This window comes from Odocoileus virginianus, chromosome 4 (assembly GCF_023699985.2).
Source record: "Odocoileus virginianus isolate 20LAN1187 ecotype Illinois chromosome 4, Ovbor_1.2, whole genome shotgun sequence".
Taxonomy (NCBI): Eukaryota; Metazoa; Chordata; class Mammalia; order Artiodactyla; family Cervidae; genus Odocoileus; species Odocoileus virginianus.
In genome coordinates this window covers 86,844,459-86,864,010 of record NC_069677.1, presented here as the reverse complement: position 1 = coordinate 86,864,010, position 19,552 = coordinate 86,844,459, and the positions used below count along the sequence as shown (strand labels likewise).

At 44.2% G+C, this 19,552-nt stretch overlaps 1 protein-coding gene across 2 annotated transcripts in view; it reads left to right on the top strand.

Moving 5' to 3' along the window:
* Positions 1–26: 26 nt before the first annotated feature.
* Positions 27–19,552, top strand: part of VPS26C (VPS26 endosomal protein sorting factor C) — a 34,287-nt gene continuing 14,761 nt past the window's right edge. Inside the window, exon 1 of one of the 2 annotated variants that reach the window (XM_020870864.2) lies at positions 27–170. In XM_020870864.2, the coding sequence (XP_020726523.2) occupies positions 114–170 (57 nt within the window). In that variant the 5' untranslated portion in view covers positions 27–113. The remainder of the gene's footprint in view (positions 171–19,552) is intronic. The other variant, XM_020870863.2, reaches the window with a different exon arrangement.

The following is a 19,552-nucleotide window of genomic DNA, read 5'->3' as shown; positions in this document are numbered from 1 at the left end:
GCTGCGGGCGCGGAGAAGAAAGGGGTGGGGCCCCAGGCGGAGGGGTGGGGCGAGCCCTCCTCGCCGTCCGGTCACGCGCGGCAGGAAGTGGTGCGCGAGGCGGAGTATTCGCGATGGGGACCACCCTGGACATTAAGATTAAAAGAGCGAATAAGGTTTATCACGCTGGGGTAAGTGGTGGGGGGTGGGTGGGCAGGCCTGCAGGTTCTGTGGTCTCTCCGGGTCTGGCACACTTCTGAGTTTTCCTGGGCGGGTGCGTCCGGGTCAGGTGGGAGCAGCCAGGTGCATCCTCCGCCAGGTGCGTCCCCCGCCAGGTGCGTCTCGCCTGCACGGCTGACTGCTCTGCAGCGGCGTCCGCCGGGGTCGCCGCCGCGGTTGGGGGGCGTGTAGGGCGCCTGGGCTGCAGCGCTCAACCGTCTGGCCCCTTGGACACCCAGCCCGTCCGGGGGCTTGAGCTGTGACTTAGCACTGCGGTCAGAGGAGCTCGGCCAGCAGACGCTCGGTTCCTCGCTAGTAAGAGGAATGCAAAGGTCTAGGGCCAGAAAGGCAGATGTAACCTTGGAAGCAGAAATACACTGTAGGCCGTACAAAAGTTACTCGTTTCTCTGGTTTTGGGGACGGAAGGAATTGCATGTTAAAATGCAAATTAAAAAAGTCTTAACGATGCCATGAACAAGTTTTGTGCCACTGGCCACTTTATCTCCTCTGGCGCCAGTTTGCTTGTTTGCCAAAGGAGAATGCAAGGTTTTTCTCCCTCTAACTCGGGCAATCTCAGCCCTTACTGTAACTAAATCAGAATCCATCGCCCTGGGAATTTACACTGACCGGAGCCTCATACCTAGAGACCCCTGTGATCCTGGCCCGTATGCAGCCAGGGTTGAAATCGCAGCCACCTCTGAGAGTGTGCGGAATAAAACTGAGAGGAGTGGCTGGTCAGGTGAATGCAGCGAGGGCTCAAAAGGGGTGCTTAAATTCTTTGGGGGCAAGACCATTGAGGAAACTTCACGTTTACACGGATGCAAGATAATTGGGTCATCTCTAGATTATTAAAAAGGGGGAAAGCTACGTTTATAGTGCGGGAAGTTTACCGTCCTTGTCCTAACCGAGACCAGCCGTGATACCGCCTTACCGCCGCAATTGGCACATTCTCCAGCTGTAACAGAGGGTTCTGGTAGGAAGCTCGGAAGACACCGCTCAGCTCTGTGGCGTTCCTGCCCAACCTGCGTCACTTTACTCGGTTCATAGGGAAACAGGCGTATTCAACACTGAGGAACATTCTGCGCGTTTATTGGCCTGGATTCTTCAAATATGTCAGTATCATTAAAAAGACAGGACAACTTTTTTTTAAGATTCAAGAGATGACAGGGATATGACAACCAAATATGATACCTAATTTTTGATAAATTTGAATATGGGGTATATGTTAAATAAGAGCTTTAAATCCCCCCAGTCTGATGTTCGTATTCGGTTATGTGGGCGAATGCTCTACATGCTTAAGTACTTAGGAGTGAAGTGTAATAATAACCGAATTTTAAATGGCCTGGTCGTAAATTGTGTGTGTGCGTGTGTATGTGCGCGCGCGCGCGCGTGCATGTGGGGAGAAAGAAAGCAACAGTACCAACATATTAACAGTTGCTGACTCTGCTTGAAAGCCTTATGGGTCTAATTTGATGCCTTTAAAGAAAAAGCTTTGTTGAGATCTAATACCATAAAATTCACTCTTTTCAAGTGTATAATTCAGTGGTTTTAGTATATTCGGAGTTGTGCAACCATCACACCCATCTAATCTTAGAACATTTTTATCACCCCCCCTCCCCAGAAGAAACACCGCACCCAGAATCCTTCATTCCTCATTCCCTCTGCCTCTTAGATCCAGGCAATCACAGATCTGTTTTCTGTCTCGGTGGATTTGCCTAATTAGGACATGGTCAGGTATAAAGGATTGTACTCTGTGGTCTTTGGTGACGGACTTCTTTCACTTATGCATGAACTTTGAACACATTATGCTGTTGTAGCCCACATCAATTCCTCCTGTGTTTTCATGGCTCAGTACTATTCAGTTGTGTGGATACGTCATATTTGATTTATCCATTCATCTGTTGATGGACATTTGGGTAGTTTTCATTTTTTGACTATTATGATTAATGCTACCATGAACAGCATTAATCTATACAGGTTTTTGTGTGAACATATGTTCCATTTCTTTTGGATATATACCTCGGAGTGGATTTGCTGGGTAATATGCTAACTTTGGCTCAGTGGTAAAGAACCCAGCCATCAGTGTAAGAGATGCGGGTTCAATCCCTGGGTCAGGAAGATCCCGGGGGAAGGAAATGACAACCCACTCCAGTCATCTTGCCTGGAAAATCCCATGGACAGAGGAGCCTGGCAGGCTACAGTTCAGGGGGTTGGGCGTGACTTAGTGACTCAACAACGCTAACTTTATATTAGGTATTTGAGGGCCTTCCAAACAGTTTTCTGAAGCACCTGCCCAGTTTTACGTTCTTACCGTTAGTGTGTGAGGGTTTCATTTTTCTCAGTACTTTGTATTCTCGTAACTTTTCTGTAGCTTGGAAAATACCGAAAGTAAGAATTGGGAGACTTCCCTGGCGGTCCAACTGTTAGGAGTCTGTGCTTCCCCTGCAGGGGTCCGAGGGTTCAGTCCCTGGTCAGGGAACTAAGATCCCAAATGCTGTACAGTGAAGCCAAAAGGTGAAAAAATAAATGAATCAAAAAAGGGGGGGGGGCAGTGACAGGCAATATGTACATTTAGTTTTAATACTTATTATTTTCGTTCAAAAGGTAACACATTTTATTCTGAGATGTTAGAGCAGCTGAGATGTTTTCTGTGTTTTAAAGTATGGTAGAAGTAATAAAAGTTTGGTTCTGTCGCCCAGTCCTGTCCGACTCTTTGCGACCCCACAGACTGCAGCACACCAGGCTTCCCTGTCCATCACCAACTCCCGGAGCTTGCTCAAACTCATGCCCATGGCATCGGTGATGCCATCCAACCATCTCATCCTCTGTCATCCCCTTCTCCGCCCGCCTTCTATTTTAGCATCAGGGTCTTTTCCAAGGAGTCAGTTCTTCGTATCAGGTAGCCAAAGTATTGGAGTTTCAGCTTCAGCATCAGTCCTTCCAGTGAGTATTCAGGACTGATTTCCTTTAGGATTGACTGCTTGGATCTCCTCGCTGTCCAAGGGACTCTCAAGAATCTTCTCCAACACCACAGCTCAAAAGCATCAACTCTTCAGCACTCAGCTTTCTTTAAAGTCCAACTCTCACATCCATACATGACCATTGGAAAAAGCATAGCCTTGTCTAGAGGGGCCTTTGTTGGCAAAGGAATGAAAACAAGTGATGAAAAGTACATTTGAAAAAGAAGAAGAGCTGGAATCATCCCTCTGACCCACCCGGAAGTCTGAGGCAGCCAGGACCTCTCCTGGGGGGGGGGGGGTGCTGGGTGGGTGGTGGTGCCAGCCCCGCCCCTCCTGGGCACACCCCTTCGTACGAGGATTAGGGACAGGATCTGCACCTGTCGGCGTATGACTTCCCAGCCTTCGGTCACTTTTACACTTACATTTGTGTTACAGTGAGTGCATTATAAAAGGAGACCTCATTTGGCGAGTGTGAAAGAAAAGCCAGTGTCGCTTCTCCTAATAGAGGTTGCCGTGTACAACTGACCCTTGAACAAAGTGCGGGGCAAAGCTGCTGACCACTCCCCCCTGCAATTGAAAATCTGTATATAACTCTTGACTCCCCCCAAACTTGACCACCAATAAACTGCTGTTGACCAGAAGCCTTACCAATAACATACACAGTTAACACATGTTCTGTGTGTTGTAGGTACTATAGACTGTATGCTTACAATAAAGCAAGCTAGAGAAAAGGAAATGTTATTTAGAAAATCGTAAGGAAGAGAAAATACATTTATAGGGTGTTGTACTGTATTTATCAATACCGTAGTTTGTCTCTTTACAAAGTGAATCGCCTGTCAGCGTCTGCATCAGTATTGTCTCATGTGGTCCAAAACGCTGTAGATTATTTCAGTCAGTTCAGTCACTCAGTCGTGTCCAACTCTTTGTAACCCCACGAACCGCAGCACGCCAGGCCTCCCTGTCCATCACCAACTCCCGGAGTTTACTCAGACTTATGTCCATTGAGTCAGTGATGCCATCCAACCAGCTCATCCTCTGTTATCCCCTTCTCCTCCTGCCTTCAATCTTTCCCAGCATCAGGGTTTTTTTCGAATGAGTCAGTTCTTCGCATCAGGTGGCCAAAGTATTGGAGTTTCAGCTTCAGCATCAGTCCTTCCTATAGATGGTATATGCATTACTAGCTTACTCCTTGGAAGGAAAGTTATGACCAACCTAGATAGCATATTAAAAAGCAGAGACATTACTTTGCCAACAAAGGTCTGTCTAGTCAAAGCTATGGTTTTTCCAGTGGTCATGTATGGATATGAGAGTTGGACTGTGAAGATTGCTGAGCGCCGAAAACTTGACGCTTTTGAACTGTGGTGTTGGAGAAGACTCCTGAGAGTCCCTTGGACTGCAAGGAGATCCAATCAGTCCATCTTAAAGGAGATTAGTCCTGGGTGTTCATTGGAAGTATTCTTGCCTGGAGAATCCCATGGACAGAGGCGGGTTACAGTCCATGGGGTCGCAAAGAGTCAGACACGACTGAGCAACTTCACTCACTCTCATGTTTGTTGTTTGTTCGTTTTCATATTTTAACTTCATAAATCGGCTATTTGGCTTACTAAATGGTAGCCCTTTTGAAAAAAGCAGGCTTTTTTTTTCCTAAGTGCAACTTCTCCAGGTCTTAATTCTCATCTGGAGGATGAGTCTGGGCCTGCTTAGAGACTTTGTCATGAGAATTAAATGAGATAATGTTTCAAGATATTTACTATAGGTTGAGACCCAAGTGAAGTGAAATGAAAGTTGCTCAGTTATATCTGATTCTTTGCGACCCCATAGACTATAATGGAATTTTCCAGGCCAGAATACTGGAGTGGGTAGCCTTTCCCTTCTCCAGGGGATCTTCCCAACCCAGGAATTGAACCCAGGCTTCCTGCATTGCAGACAGATTCTTTACCAGCTGAGCTATGAGGGAGGGGTCAGATGGTAGGTGGTGGTAGCACTACGATTTTCCATGACTTCACAGTCACTGATGTGAATTACAGTGTTCCTACACCTCACAAATCGCACGGTACGTGCTTGTCAGTTGCTGTAGTGATTGCTGGATATTTTCTTATACTGGACTTGGAGGAAGAGGGTACTGGCAACCCAGGAGAGCAAATAGAGATGATAGCATTTTGGGTGCTGCAAACTGGGCGTGACTTTGGCATTCCTGTGTATTTCTTTTCTCCATGCGGTAGGTGTGTTCTTGAACCAAAAGTTTGACTCAAATGCATTGTACATTACAGTGTATTTTCAGTGTACTAGAGGAGCTTATTGATTCAAAGAACCCTGCAGTAAATATTTTTGTAATGTAAATATGGTTCATTTGTTTTTATAAATTTGAATTGTTTTACATTCTGAAATCCTGGCCCATATACTCATGAAAATGACACTGTTCAATATTATGGTTGTGAAAAACATCAATGGGAGATTTACCGTCCAGCATAGCCAGGTTGTGGTGATGAGGAATTTGTGCACAATGGGCTGATTGCTGTTACTGCAAAAACATCTAGGTTTGCATTTTGTCTTACTGGCTTTCATGTAATTTCTTGTTTAAAAAAAAAAAAAACATTAAAAAGGAAAAATCCTTTATATGCCAATTCATTATTTTGAAGAAAAATTGTAAAGCTAGAATGTTGTGAAAAAAGGAAGCCTCACTGTTGTGCTTTATTCTACTGGATTCTTGATACATGAGTGGTCAGTTTTAGTGAATGCTGGTACAGATCCTTAGGGTAGGACTTTGACCTAGGAGGAATCTCAGGATAATTTTGTGGGAGTTATCCAAACCTTAAGTGAGTGTTTTTTCTCACTAATTATCTGATGCTCCCGAAAAGGCTTGTCTTCTCAATCATATCCTAACCCTTACATAATGCATGAGACGTATTTTCAGAGTTACCCAAGGCTATTTGAACCCTGGGCCGCAGTGAGAGTGCTCATTAGTTGCCCGTTTGGTGCTTATTGCAGCAAATTCTGTCCTGGTCCGAGCACTAGTGATCAAGTTCCCTAACTTCAGATTATACTACAAAGCTCCGGAACAGTGTGGTACTGGCCCAGAAACAAACACAGATCAATGGACAGGATAGAACGCCCAGAAATAAACCCATGCACATATGGTCAATTAATCTATGACAGAGGAAGCAAGAATATACAATGGAGAAAACACAGTCTCTTTGATAAATGGTGCTGGGAAAACTGGACTGCTACATGTAAAAGAATGAAATTAGAACATTCTTTAATGTGATACACAAAAAGAAACTCAAAATGGATTAAATACCTCAATGTAAGACTGGATATTATAAAGCTAGAGGAAAACAGGCAGAATGCTCTTCGACATAAATGTCAACAATATCTTTTTGGATCTATCTCCTGAAATAATGGAAATAAAAACAAAAATAAACAAATAGGACTTAATTAAACTTAAAAGCTTTTGCACAGCAAAGAAAACCATATACCAAAAAAAAAAAAAAACCTACAAAATGGGAGAAAATCTTTGCAAATGATGCAAATAACAAGGGATTAATCTCCAAAATATACAAACATCTCATACAGTTCAGTATCAAAAAACAACCCAACCAGGAAATGGGCAGAAGATCTAAATAGACATTTCTCCAAAGAAGACATACAGAGGGTCAAAAGGCGTGTGAAAAGATGGTCAGCATTGCTCATTATTAGAAAAATGTGAATCAAAACTATAATGAGATTCCTCCTCACATCAATCGGAATGGCCATCCTCAAAAAGTCTACAAAGAGCACACCTGGAGGGGGTGTGGAGAGAAGGGAAGCCTCCTACACTGGGTGGGAATGTAAATTGGTGCAGCCGCTATGGAGAGCAGCAGGGAGGTTCCTCAAAAAACTAAAAATAGAGCTGTTCGATGATCTAGCAGTCCCACTCCTGACTGTATATCCAGAGAAAAACAATTTGAAAAGATACATGCCCTCTCAATGTTCCTTGCAGCGCTTTTCTCAGTAACTAAGACATGGAAGCAACCTGAATGTTCATCAACCATGGAGGATATATAACTATGGAATACTACACAGGCATAAAAAAGGATGAAAGAATGCCATTTGCAGTAACATGGATGGACCTTAAGACTGTTATCTGAGTGAAGGAAGTCAGAGACAGATATCATGTGATACCACTTATATGTGGAATCTAGAAAAATGATACAAGTGAACTTATTTACAAAACAGACTCACAGAAAACAAACTTATGGCTGTTAAAGTTTATGCAGAGGGATAAATTAGGAGTTTGGGATGGAAATATACATACTAATATATATATAATAGATATTAATAACTAAAAGGACCTACTGTATAGTGGTGGTAACTACACTCAGTTAACTTGTAATAACCTATAATGGAAGAGAACGTAAGAAAATAATATAAATATATAGCTGAATCACTTTACACCTGAAACTAACACAACATTGGAACTTACATTTCAATAAAAATTTTTAAAAATATTGTCTTTGTTTTTTTATTGTCTATATGGAACAGTCAGTCTACTCTTCATTCATAGGCTGGAGAAAATTCTGGCTCAGAAAAACAGTGCTTTTCTCAAAGTGGTGGAAATTATATCTTACCCTTCATCCCACAAACTACAGTGAATGTTTTCTCATAAACAGCTCAAGAAAATGAGCATTGTTTAGGATAGAGTCCACCCCCCTCCTCCCAGTTTTAAGCAATGAGACGTCTATTAAATGAAATCTTATCAAATTAGCATTCTAACACATCAGTTTTAATAAATCTAATACCCATGAAAATAGTTCCTTTTATAAGCAGATAATAGAGCTTTTTCATTTGAAGTGGGCTTCCCATTCTGCACTCCCTGACACTTGCTCAGTTCCCAAAGTGGCTGCTGAAGCATTGGCACACAGCAGGGGCCCGCTGGTTCACTGTGAAAAGTACTAGTTGTAGGATGTAATGACCAGCCAAAGCCAACAAGGTTGAAGTTTTTTCATATCAACTCATTTTATTTTGTTTCGTCCCCAAACCTGTAGCCCCTATTAACTTTTTTAAGGCAGTGCAGTGCAACCAGGCTTAAAACACTTTGCTTTTATTTACTGGAGGATTAAAGTAAAAATACAGCAAAGTAGCCCTCTACACCATATAGATTATTGGCCCATGATCCATGATTATTACCAAGGTTAACTGTGGACTGACCATCCTTGGTCAATCTTCTGCCAGTTTCCCTCTTGAATCCTGCTGACCTGAGGTTCTTGGGCCAGGAGACCCAGCAGAAGCTGGCGGACTCTCCACCTCACTGTTCTCCCTGGTGTTTAAACGTACCCAGGGAAGCGCAGTAGGCGGTTGTCGGTAGCCTTTAGCTCTTGATGGGAACCTGTACCTGATTTATCTCTTCTGACTGATGCTCAGAAGGGGTTTCTGAGCTCAGAAAGGGCTCTCCCCCGAGGAACTGGGAGGGTTACCCCAGCTGTCCTCCCAGCTGTCAGGCAGGTTCTTTTGGTGACCTTGGCGTTTGTGCTTTCTAGAGACGGCTGGGCTCCACTCATCCTCACCTCCCTGTCTCCCCGTGGTGTTCTTACCCATGCTCGTGGTTTCAGTGTCAGACCGCTGCCACGCGAAGGACACAGGGGGCTCAGACACTAAAGAACCTGCCTGCTATGCAGGAGCCCCGGGTTCGATCTCCGGGTCAGGAAGATCCCCTGGAGAAGGAAATGGCAGCCCACTCCAGTATTCTTGCCTGGAGCATCCCATGGACAGAGGAGCCTGGTGGGCTACGGTTCATGGGGTCGGGATCACAGAGAGTTGGACATGACTGAGCAGTTACACAGCAGGCCTGATATCTGCCAGAAACTAGGCTGCCTTTTGTTTCATAAGAAGAAAGGCTGTTAGCTCTAAAACGCAAACCATCCCCTTTCGGAAAGTAGCAGAAATCCCATCAGTAGGAAAGTAAGGTGTCTATGGATAGAAATTCCCTCCTTCAATAATAATCGGGGGTGATGTGGGGGGAATAACCTTCTTAACATTAAAAATATTTTTTTTGTTTCGTATATTTCAAAAGTTTGTTTTACACATTTAAAAAAATTGTTTTAACTTGCTGAGAACAAGTAACAGGGACTGGCAGATGGGAAGGAACGTTCTCCGCGCCCCTTCAACTGCTCCTGCACAGTTCCCAGGACTGACGCGCCATGCCCTCTGCCTCCTCCACGGGATGGACAGTGGTCCCCGGAGCTGCAGGGCCCGCCTGAAGTGGGGCGGGGTGGGGACAGCCCCTCCTCTCCTGGGCGCCAGGCACCCACCCTGCCCTCAACAGCCCTTGGGCCGTGGGCGCACCCCTCCGCCTCTGGTCCTGGAGTCTGCCTGCTGCATGGGTTTGGATGGTATACTGTCCTCACTCATGCACGCGTTTCCCTCGGACTGGGATTCAGTTTGGTGGCTGCTGTTCATTACTGAAGTGAGCGTCGGCTGCTCAGAGCGTTGCCTGTGGCCAGCTGCCTGTATCCCAGTCATTAGTTGGCCTTGTAATCAGGCCATCTCTCAGACGCCTCTGCGGTCAGAGTTCTCCTGAACCTCTTGGGTTATATAGTCTGGGGTCTTTAGATTCACTTAGGCCAGTAGTTCCAAACGAAGTGTCAACGCTATAGAGTTTCTCTGAGTTTTTATGTTATTGACATCTGAAAGCCGGTCATCTCTACTAACTCGTAATTTTGCGAATATGCAGTATGTGGCCCCTGAAACCACAGCATACACCATGATTCGATTTTAATATTCCTGTGCTTAGGACCTCGTTATTTACTTACCCTTAACTGATTTTTCCTTTTTTTAACTGGTATTGGCAATCTCATTTTGCCCCTTCTAAACTTTTATTCAGGGATTCAGGTTTCTTTTCCAGATTCTCAAGAAAATTTCACAACTAGAAATTTCAGAGATGGCCTCATTAGACAACAGCTGTGATTTTTGCCACCCCATTTTCCTAAGTATGGAGACCTGTATTTATACCCTACTGAACTAAGAAGAAACCTGCTTTTGCCCCCACCCTTATTACTACACCATCAGAATGCAGTACTGACATACATGACCCCTGAGAACAGGGGCTCTGCCTTCTTTATTTCTGTCTGTGCCGGGCGTGTGTTGCTGCGCGGGCTTTCTGCAGCCGCAGCGAGGCGGACCCCGCTCCACTGAGGTGCACAGGCTTCTCACTGCAGCGGCTTCTGTTGCCCGGCGCCGGCTCTGGGGTGCGGGCTTCAGGTAGTCGCGGCACTCAACCTTAGTTTCTCTGCTGCATCTGGGGTCTTCCCCAACCAGAGATCGAACCCGTTTCCATGAGTTCCAAAAGAAATGTCTGTGCCCTCCACTGTCCATCAAGGTCCTCTTCTATGGGGCAATGAAAGCCTCTTGATGTCTAGTGATTTCGGTCAAAGGTATTTTAGGCGTAGACAAGTAAATGCATATAAAGGTTCTTTTCCTACCCCCTTTCCACAGTGGTGCAATGTGAAAGTGAAAGTTGCTCAGTTGTGTCCGACTCGTTGCGACCCCATGGACTCATGGAATTCTCCAGGCCAGAATACTGGAGTGGGTAGCCTTTCCCTTCTCCAGGGGATCTTCCCAACCCAGGGATCGACCCAGGTCTCCCACATTGCAGGCGGATTCTTTACCAGCTGAGCCACAGTTAAGTCGCTCAGTCGTGTCCAACTCTTTGCAACCTCATGGACTACAGCACACCAGATTTCGCTGTTCATCATCAACTCCCAGAGATTGCTCAAACTCATGTCCATTGAGTCGGTGATGCCATCCAACCATCTCATCCTCTGTCGTCCCTTTCTCCTCCTGCCTTCAATCTTTCCCGGCATCAGGGTCTTTTCCAATGAGTCAGGTCTTTGCATTAGATGGCCAAAGTATCGGAGTTTCAGCTTCAGCATCAGTCCTTCCAATGAACACCCAGGACTGATCTCCTTTAGGGTGGACTGGTTGGATCTCCCTGCAGTCCAAGGGACTCTCAAGAGTCTTCTCCAACACCACAGTTCAAAATCATCAATTCTTTGGTGCTCAGGTTTCTTTATAGCCCAACTCTCATATCTGTACATGACCACTGGAAAAACCATAGCTTTGACTAGACGGACCTTTGTAGACAAAGTAATGTCTCTGCTTTTTAATATGCTGTCTAGGTTGGTCACAGCTTTTCTTGCAAGGAGCAACTGTCTTCATTTCATGGCTGCAGTCACCATCTGCAGTGATTTTAGAGCTTGGCCACAAGGGAAGCCCAAAAACCATGACCCATGACCTTTCTCTTAATTTAAAGAGACAGTTGGTCTGGCAGGCAGAAAGTGCCTTTCTGAAGTGGTGGTGGTGTAGTCGCTCACTCGTATCTGACTCTGTGACCCCATGGACTGTAGCCCACCAGGCCCCTCTGTCCATGGGATTCTCCAGGCAGGAATACTGGAGTGGGTTGCCATTTCCTTCTCCAGGGGATCTTCCTGACCCGGAGATCGAACCCGTGGTGCAATATGTAACCTTAAAGAGCATACATGTACTAAATGTGAATGATCTCCTGAGATATCATTAAAGGGAAAGAAAAAACCAACCCACTGTTTTCCTGTTGTTGGAATTTAGGTTGTTTACATTTTTTTTATTACAATGTCGCAGTGAGTAACTACTCATCAGTCATTCACTGTGCAAATATATCTGAAGAAAGCTCCTGAAAGTGCAGTTGCTGGGCCCACTGTGTACAGAATGTTTCTGGAATTGCCCAGTGGCTGATCTAGCGGACTCTCAGCTCCTCCCTCCCTGTTGCACCCTACCCCGCCACAATATGACCACCGTTTTTATCTTTGCTAATCTGATGGGGGGAAATGGTGATGATCTTTTCTCAAAACGTTACTTTTGACATTGAACATTTTTTTCATGGGCTTACGAGCAATTTGTGTTTCTTATGAACTATATTCATGATACTTAGAATGGAATGGTTTTTCTGTGAGGCTACGCAGCTGGTTTTGGGTTGTAGGATTTTGTTTATTTGTTTTGGCTCTGCTGGGTCTTCCTTGCCACAGGGCTGCCCTCTAGTTGCGTGCGTGGGCTTCTCCTTGCAGTGGGTTCCCCGGGGGAGTGAAGCCTCTGGGGCGCTCCCGTTTTGGTGGTTGCAGCGTGTGAACTCAGTCGTGCCTGCTCCTGGGGTCCGAGCGCATGCTCAATAGCTGTGGCGCTTGGGCTTACTTCCTTTGCAGTGTGTGGGATCTTCCCAGACCAGGGATCGAACCCGTATCTCCTGCATTGCCTGGCAGTTTCTTTCTTTGCCACTGAGCCACCAGGGAAGCCCAAGGTGGTTTGTTTTTTTATTTCTTAAAATATTAGAGAAATTAGCTTTTTGCCTATTAAGTTGCATTATTTCCCTAGTTTATCATTTATGTAAGCAATGTTGCTCATAATCACTTTTATATAACCAACTATTTTTGGTTCGGCAGTCACATTTATTATTCAGAGTTTTGAATCATTCTTAGAAAGGTGTGTCCCACTTTTTTTTTTCCCCCCACTTTGATGTGATAAAAATTATTCTCTGGTTTCTTCTAAACTTTTGGTTATTCAGGTGTTTGTATTTAGAACTTTTTGCTTACAAAGGTTTTCAGTATGAATCCAACTTAGTGTTTTCTCTTTTATTTTGCCAGTTTTCTGGCGGTTGCTTTTTATTCTAGATCTCTGGCTAGTTTTCCAGTATTATTTAGTGAATAAATCCCTCTGGATTTAAAGTGCTTCCTTTACCGTCTATTAAATTCCTCTGTAATCTGGGTCTATTTCTGGGGTTTCTCTCTTGTCCCATTGATCTTTCAGCCCACATACGCCCTGCACCACACTTGGTAAGTTATTGTGGCATTACAGTATCTCACAGGGCTAGTCCCCCTCTTTCCTCCTCATTTTAGAACCTATTTATTATTCCAGATGAATTTAAAAATCAGCTTTCTAATCTGTCTTACCCTGCCATACCATGCCCTTCTAAAAAAAGAGAAAAAAAATTCTGATGTTGCTTTCATTGGATTATGTTACCTTTATAGATTCAAAGCAGACACATTAAGAGTAATAAAACTTCAAAAACTGGGTATGGTGAAGTTTTCATCTTATCAGGGTTTTATTCATTTCCTGTTAAATTGGTTTACATATTTTAACTTTGCTGCCTTTTAAAAAAATCATTTTACTTCTGTATTTACTTTGGCCACCTGGGTCTTTGCTGCTTTGGGCTTCTCTCTCGTTGCGGTGTGAGGTTGTCACTGGGGCGATGTCCCCTTCTGCAGAGTATAGGCTCTAGAGCAGCAGGCTTCAGGACCTGTGGCTCGAAGTCTCGGAAGTCGCAGCTCCCGGGCTGTGGAGCACAGGCTCAACACTGTGGCGCACAGGTTCGTTCGCTCGCTCTGCAGCGTGTGGGATCTTCCCGGACCAGGGGTTGAACCCGTGCATTGGCAGGCACATTCTTTACCACTGAGCCACCAGGGAAGCCTTTTTTTTTTTTTTTTTTGCTTTTGAAAAGAAAGTATTTTTTTCCAACATGTTTTCTCATTGATTTTTGTTGTGCACGTGTTGCCTTGTTGATTTCTGTATATTAATTTTCTACCCCACTATCTTCCTTCCTGAAATTTTCTTCATGTTGATCAGTTCAGTTCAGTCGCTCATTCGTGTCCGTTTCTTTGCGACCCCATGGACTGCAGCACGCCAGGCCTCCCTGTCTGTCACAAACTCCCGGAGTTTACTCAAACTCGTGTCCATCGAGTCGGTGATGCCATCCAACCATCTCATCCTCTGTCGTCCCCTTCTCTTCCTGCCCTCAATCTTTCCCAGCATCAGGGTTTTTTCCAATGAGTCAGGTCTTTGCATTAGATGACCAAAGTATTGGAGTTCCAGCTTCAGCATCAGTCCTTCCAATGAACACCCAGGACTGATCTCCTTTAGGAACTCAGGACTGGTTGGATCTCCTTGCCATCCAAGGGACTCTCAAGAGTCTTCTCCAACACCACAATTCAAAAGCATCAGTTCTTCAGTGCTCAGCTTTCTTTATAGTCCAGCTCTCACATCCATACATGACCAGTGGAAAAACCATAGCCTTACATAGATGGACCTTTGTTGGAAAAGTAATGTCTCTGCTTTTTAGTATGCTGTCTAGGCTGGTCATAACTTTTCTTACAAGGAGTAAGTGTCTTTTAATTTCATGGCTGCATTCGCCTTCTGCAGTGATTTTGGAGCCCCCAAAATAAAGTCTGTCACTGTTTCCATTGTTTCCCCATCCATTTGCCATGAAGCGATGGGACTGATGCCATGATCTTAGTTTTCTGAATGTTGAGCTTTAAGCCAACTTTTTCACTCTTCTCTTTCACTTTCAACAAGAGGCTCTTTAGTTCTTCACTTTCTGCCATTAGGGTGGTGTCATCTGTATATCTGAGGTTATCAATATTTCTCCCAGCAATCTTGATTCCAGCTTGTGCTTCATCCAGCCCAGTGTTTCTCATGATGTACTCTGCATATAAGTTAAGTAAGCAGGGTGACAATATATACAGCTTTGACATACTCCTTTCCCAATTTGGAACCAGTCTGTTGTTCCACATCCAGTTCTAACTGTTGCTTCTTGACCTGCATACAGATTTCTCAGGAGGTACGTCAGGTGGTCTGGTATTCCCAACTCTTCACGCAGTTTCCACGGTTTGTTGGGACCCACGCAGTCAAAGGCTTTGAAATAGTCTATAAAGCAGAAGTAGATGTTTTTCTGGAACTCTCTTGCTTTTTTGATGATCCAGCGGATGTTGGCAATTTGATCTCTGGTTCCTCTGCCTTTTCTAAATCCAGCTTGAACATCTGGAAGTTCTCAGTTCACGTACTGTTGAAGCCTGGCTTTGAGAATTTTGAGCATTACTTTGTTAGCGTGTGAGATGAGTACAATTGTGTGGCAGTTTGAACATTCTTTGGCATTGCCTTTCTTTGAGATTGGAATGAAAACTGCCCTTTTCCAGTCCTGTGGCCACTGCTGAGTTTTCCAAATCTGCTAGCATATTGAGTGCAGCACTTTCACAGCATCATCTTTTAGGATTTGAAATAGCTCAACTGAAATTCCATCATCTCCACTAGATTTGTTTGTAGTGATGCTTCCTAAGGCCCACTTGACTTCACATTCCAGGATGTCTGGCTCTAGGTGAGTGATCACACCATCGTAGTTATCTGGATCATGAAGATCTATTTTGTATAGTTCTGTGTATTCTTGCCACCTCTTCTTAATATCTTCTGCTTCTGTTAGGTTCATACCATTTCTGTCCTTTATTGTGCCCATCTTTGCATGAAATGTTCACTTGGTATCTCTAATTTTCTTGAAGAGATCTCTAGTCTTTCCCCTTCTATTGTTTTCCTCTGTTTCTTTGCATTGATCACTGAGGAAGGCTTTCTTATCTCTCCTTGCTATTCTTTGGAACTCTGCATTCAAATGGGTATATCTGCCTTTCACATCTTTTCTTTTCCTTGGACAGCCATTTTGCATTTTTGCTTTTTTTTTTCTTGGGGATGGTCTTGATCCCTGCCTCCTATACAGTGTCATGATCCTCCGTCCATAGTTCATCAAGCACTCTGTCTATCAGATCTAGTCCCTTAAATCTATTTCTCACTTCCAGTGTACAATCGTAAGGGATTTGATTTAGGTCATACCTGAATGGTCTAGTGGTTTTCCCTACTTTCTCTAATTTAAGTCTTCACGTTGATAGTTTGCAGTAAACCTCTTGGGCTCTTTCAGGCGTACAGTCATGTCATCCACAAATAGTGATAATTTCAGCTCCATTTCAGTTCTCATACTTCTTCCTCTTTTATTGCATTAAGTAGTACATGTTGTGGGCTTCCCGGGTAGCTCAGCTGGTAAAGAATCTCCCTACAATGAGGGAGACCCTGGTTCGATTCCTGCATTGAGAAGATCCCCTGGAGAAGGGATAGGCTACCCAATCCAGTATTCTTGGGCTTCCATGAATTGCTCAGACATGAGTGAGCGACTCAGCACAGCACATGTTGTATGTTAATAGTGGTGATAGTAGTCATCCTTGTTTTACTCCTAGCTTAAATTCGTATCTCATTTCCTATTAAGTTTGATGCTGGCTTCTGGGTAAAGAAATAGCCTTCTGGTTTTATTTTACTAGGAATTTTATCAGGAATGGATGTTAGTTTTAGCAAGTGACTTTTTAGCATCTGTGGAGATGACTGTATGATTTTTCTCTAAAGAGCTATTAGTAGTGAGTTGTATTAATAATTTTAACAGTTGAGCTATCCATACATTCCACAGAGTTATAGTGTAGTATTTCTTTACATTGATATTGGATTGTATTGCTAATATCATTACGGCTTATACGTTGGTATTTATGAGAAAAATCTAGTTTTCTGTGTGTATGGGTGTGTGTATAGATTTTGTCTTACTTTGGTGTCACTGTTGTATTTGCTTAGTTTTTTAAAAAATAAATTCTTTTTCTGTGTTTTGGAGTAGTTTAATAGTGGCGTTTTCTGTACTTTACACATTTGGGAATGATCTGTGAAGCTCTCCAGGCCTGGTGCTTTGTGGGTGTGGGGGACTCATATGCAACTTTCTCCAATTTTTCTAACTTATTTGTTTAGCTTTCCCATCTCCTTTGGAGTTCAGTCACTCAGTTGTGTCTGACTCTTTGTGACCCCATGAACTGCAGCATGCCAGGCCTCCCTGTCCATCACCAACTCCCAGAGTTGACGCAGACTCATGTCCATTGAGTCGGTGATGCCATCCAGCCATCTCATCCTCTGTCATCCCCTTCTCCTCCTGCCCTCAATCTTTCCTAACATCAGGGTCTTTTCAGATGAGTCAGCTCTTCGCATCAGGTGGCCAAAATGTTGGCGTTTCAGGAGTTAGTGTGGATAAGTTATATTTTCCTAGAAAAATAATTCACTTTATCGACTACAAATTTAACTTGTATGCAGTTAAACAATGTGTTCTCTTATTATTATTTTAATTACTGCTGTGTATTTGGTATTTGTTATTTCTCGATTAGTTATTTGCTTTGCTATTTTTTCCCTGAAGAAAGACCTTTGGCCTCATGTACAGGCTGATTTGTTCAGGTTTTATGACTGTACCGTGGGCTTCCCTGGTGACCCAGACAGTAAAGAATCCACCTGCAGTGCAGGACACCTGGGTTCGATCCTTGGGGCAGGAAGACCCCCTGGAGAAGAGCGTGGCTCCCCTCTCCAGTGTTCTTACCTGCAGAATCCCTTGGACGGAGGGGCCTGTGGGGTCGCAGAGAGTCGGACCCGACTGAGCAACTAGCACACACACATTTTCTTAATTTGTATTCTCTCTGCTGTCATTTCTTAGTTGAAATCAAAGAATGACAAAAGAGCCATAAAATTCTTACTCTGCGTATTTCCCAGGCACTTCACCGCTTTTTCCTCCTTCTGCCATGGGGATTCAGGAAGGAAACCGTTCTATTGATGTTGTGCTTATTCTGGGGCATTCAGCGGTCAACCCAGATTCTGTTCCCGTGAGATTAACTGAAAATGTTACAGTTAAATAGAAGCGGAACCAAGTGCCAATGTGTTGTTTAATTGATAAAGTTTGTGAAATTGTTTTGTCCGATTTCAATTCTGGGACACTTAAGTATATTTTAAAAAATATACTCGTGGATTTAAGTGATAGAAAATAAGGTTTTTACTTCATTCTGTTGTATAAAAGTTAATAGAACTAATTTTTATTAAAAATTTAAAAGTTAAATTAGTATTTCAGAAGAGTTTTCATTTAAATTTGTTTATGAGCTTTTTAACTTTAAGAACAAAATGCATTCTACCTCTTGAATTTTGCTTAAAATGGAGCTGATACTGTTTGTTTTAATTTAGACTTCAGGGCTTTGGGGTGGGGAGCAGTAAACAAAACCGAAATACTTAGAATATTTAAGAGACAGAGGGTTTCCCTTGTGGCTCATCTGGTAAAGAATCCGCCTACAATGTGGGAGACCTGGGCTCAGTCACTGGGTTGGGAACATCCCCTGGAGAAGGGAATAGCTATCCACTCTAGTATTCTGGCCTGGAGAATTCCATGGACTGTATAGTCCATGGGGTGGCAATGAGTTAGACATGACTGAGCAACTTTCACTTCACTTCACTTCAAGATACATAGAATATCCCCTGCTCCCCTAATTTCACAGAATGTGAAAACTCAGTGAATGTTTTTTCATCCAGTGATTACAGGAAATAAAAGGTAAACAGATTTAAATGCCAGTAGGACAAATTTTTTTTTAATACTTTGATCTGTGGGGCTATTTAAAATTTTTTTTAATGTGGCTTTTATTTTTATTTTTTAATTAATTTATTTTTTTATTTTTCATTTACTAGTTGGAGGCTAATTACTTCACAGCATTGCAGTGGGTATTGTCATACATTGACATGAATCAGCCATGGAGTTACATGTATTCCCCATCCCCATCCCCCCTCCCACCTTTTTTTTTCTTTTTCTGCCATCACATCCCCATGTGACAGCAATCACGACCCGAATCTGAAGGTCATTTCAGGAAGGATTTGTTTTGTATCTGCTGTGGATTCTCTTCGGTTCGGTTCAGTTCAGTTCAGTCGCTCAGTCGCGTCTGACTCTTTGTGACCCCATGGACTGCAGCATGCCAGGCCTCCCTGTCCCATCACCAACTCCCGGAGTTGACTCAAACTTATGTCCATTGAGTCGGTGATGCCATCCAGCCATCTCATCCCCTGTCGTCCCCTTCTCCTCCTGCCCCCAATCCCTCCCAGCAGCAGGGTCTTTTCCAATGAGTTATTTCTTCGCATCAGGTGATCAGTGTATTGGAGTTTCAGCTTCAGCATCAGTCCTTCCAGTGAACACCCAGGACTGATCTCCTCTAGGATGCACTGGTTGGATCCCTTGCAGTCCAAGGGACTCTCCAGAATCTTCTCCAGCACCACAGTCCTCAGCTTTCTGCTGCACACAAACCCCCATCGCAGGTGGAGACTGTCATGTCCGCGCTGACAGGCAGGAGAGGGGTTAATGTAGGTGTTCTGCGACTTCAGGGTCTTCAGAGAAGTGAAGGATGGTCTGCTGCGGAGTCGTTCTTGTGCTGGACTGTCCACCAGCGTGCGAAGCAGGATGGTGGGGCGGGGTGAGGGGCGGTGGGTGCTGAGGGGTGGCCGCCGGGCTCGCTGGGCAGAGGACATCCCTCTGAGCCGCTCATGCCTTTGCCAGCGTGTCGTCATCTTAGCGTCACCAAGCAAGAAGGTGAAGAAGAGGGTCTTCCCGGCGTCATGTTCCTTCTGAAGGGGTCATCGTACACACGCCTGTGCCTGGCGGCTCTGAATCTGCCATCCCCCAGGCCCTGCTCTTTGCCCTTTTGAAACCGGACCTGTGTTGGGATTCTCCAGTGGGAATCAGCTGTGTCCGG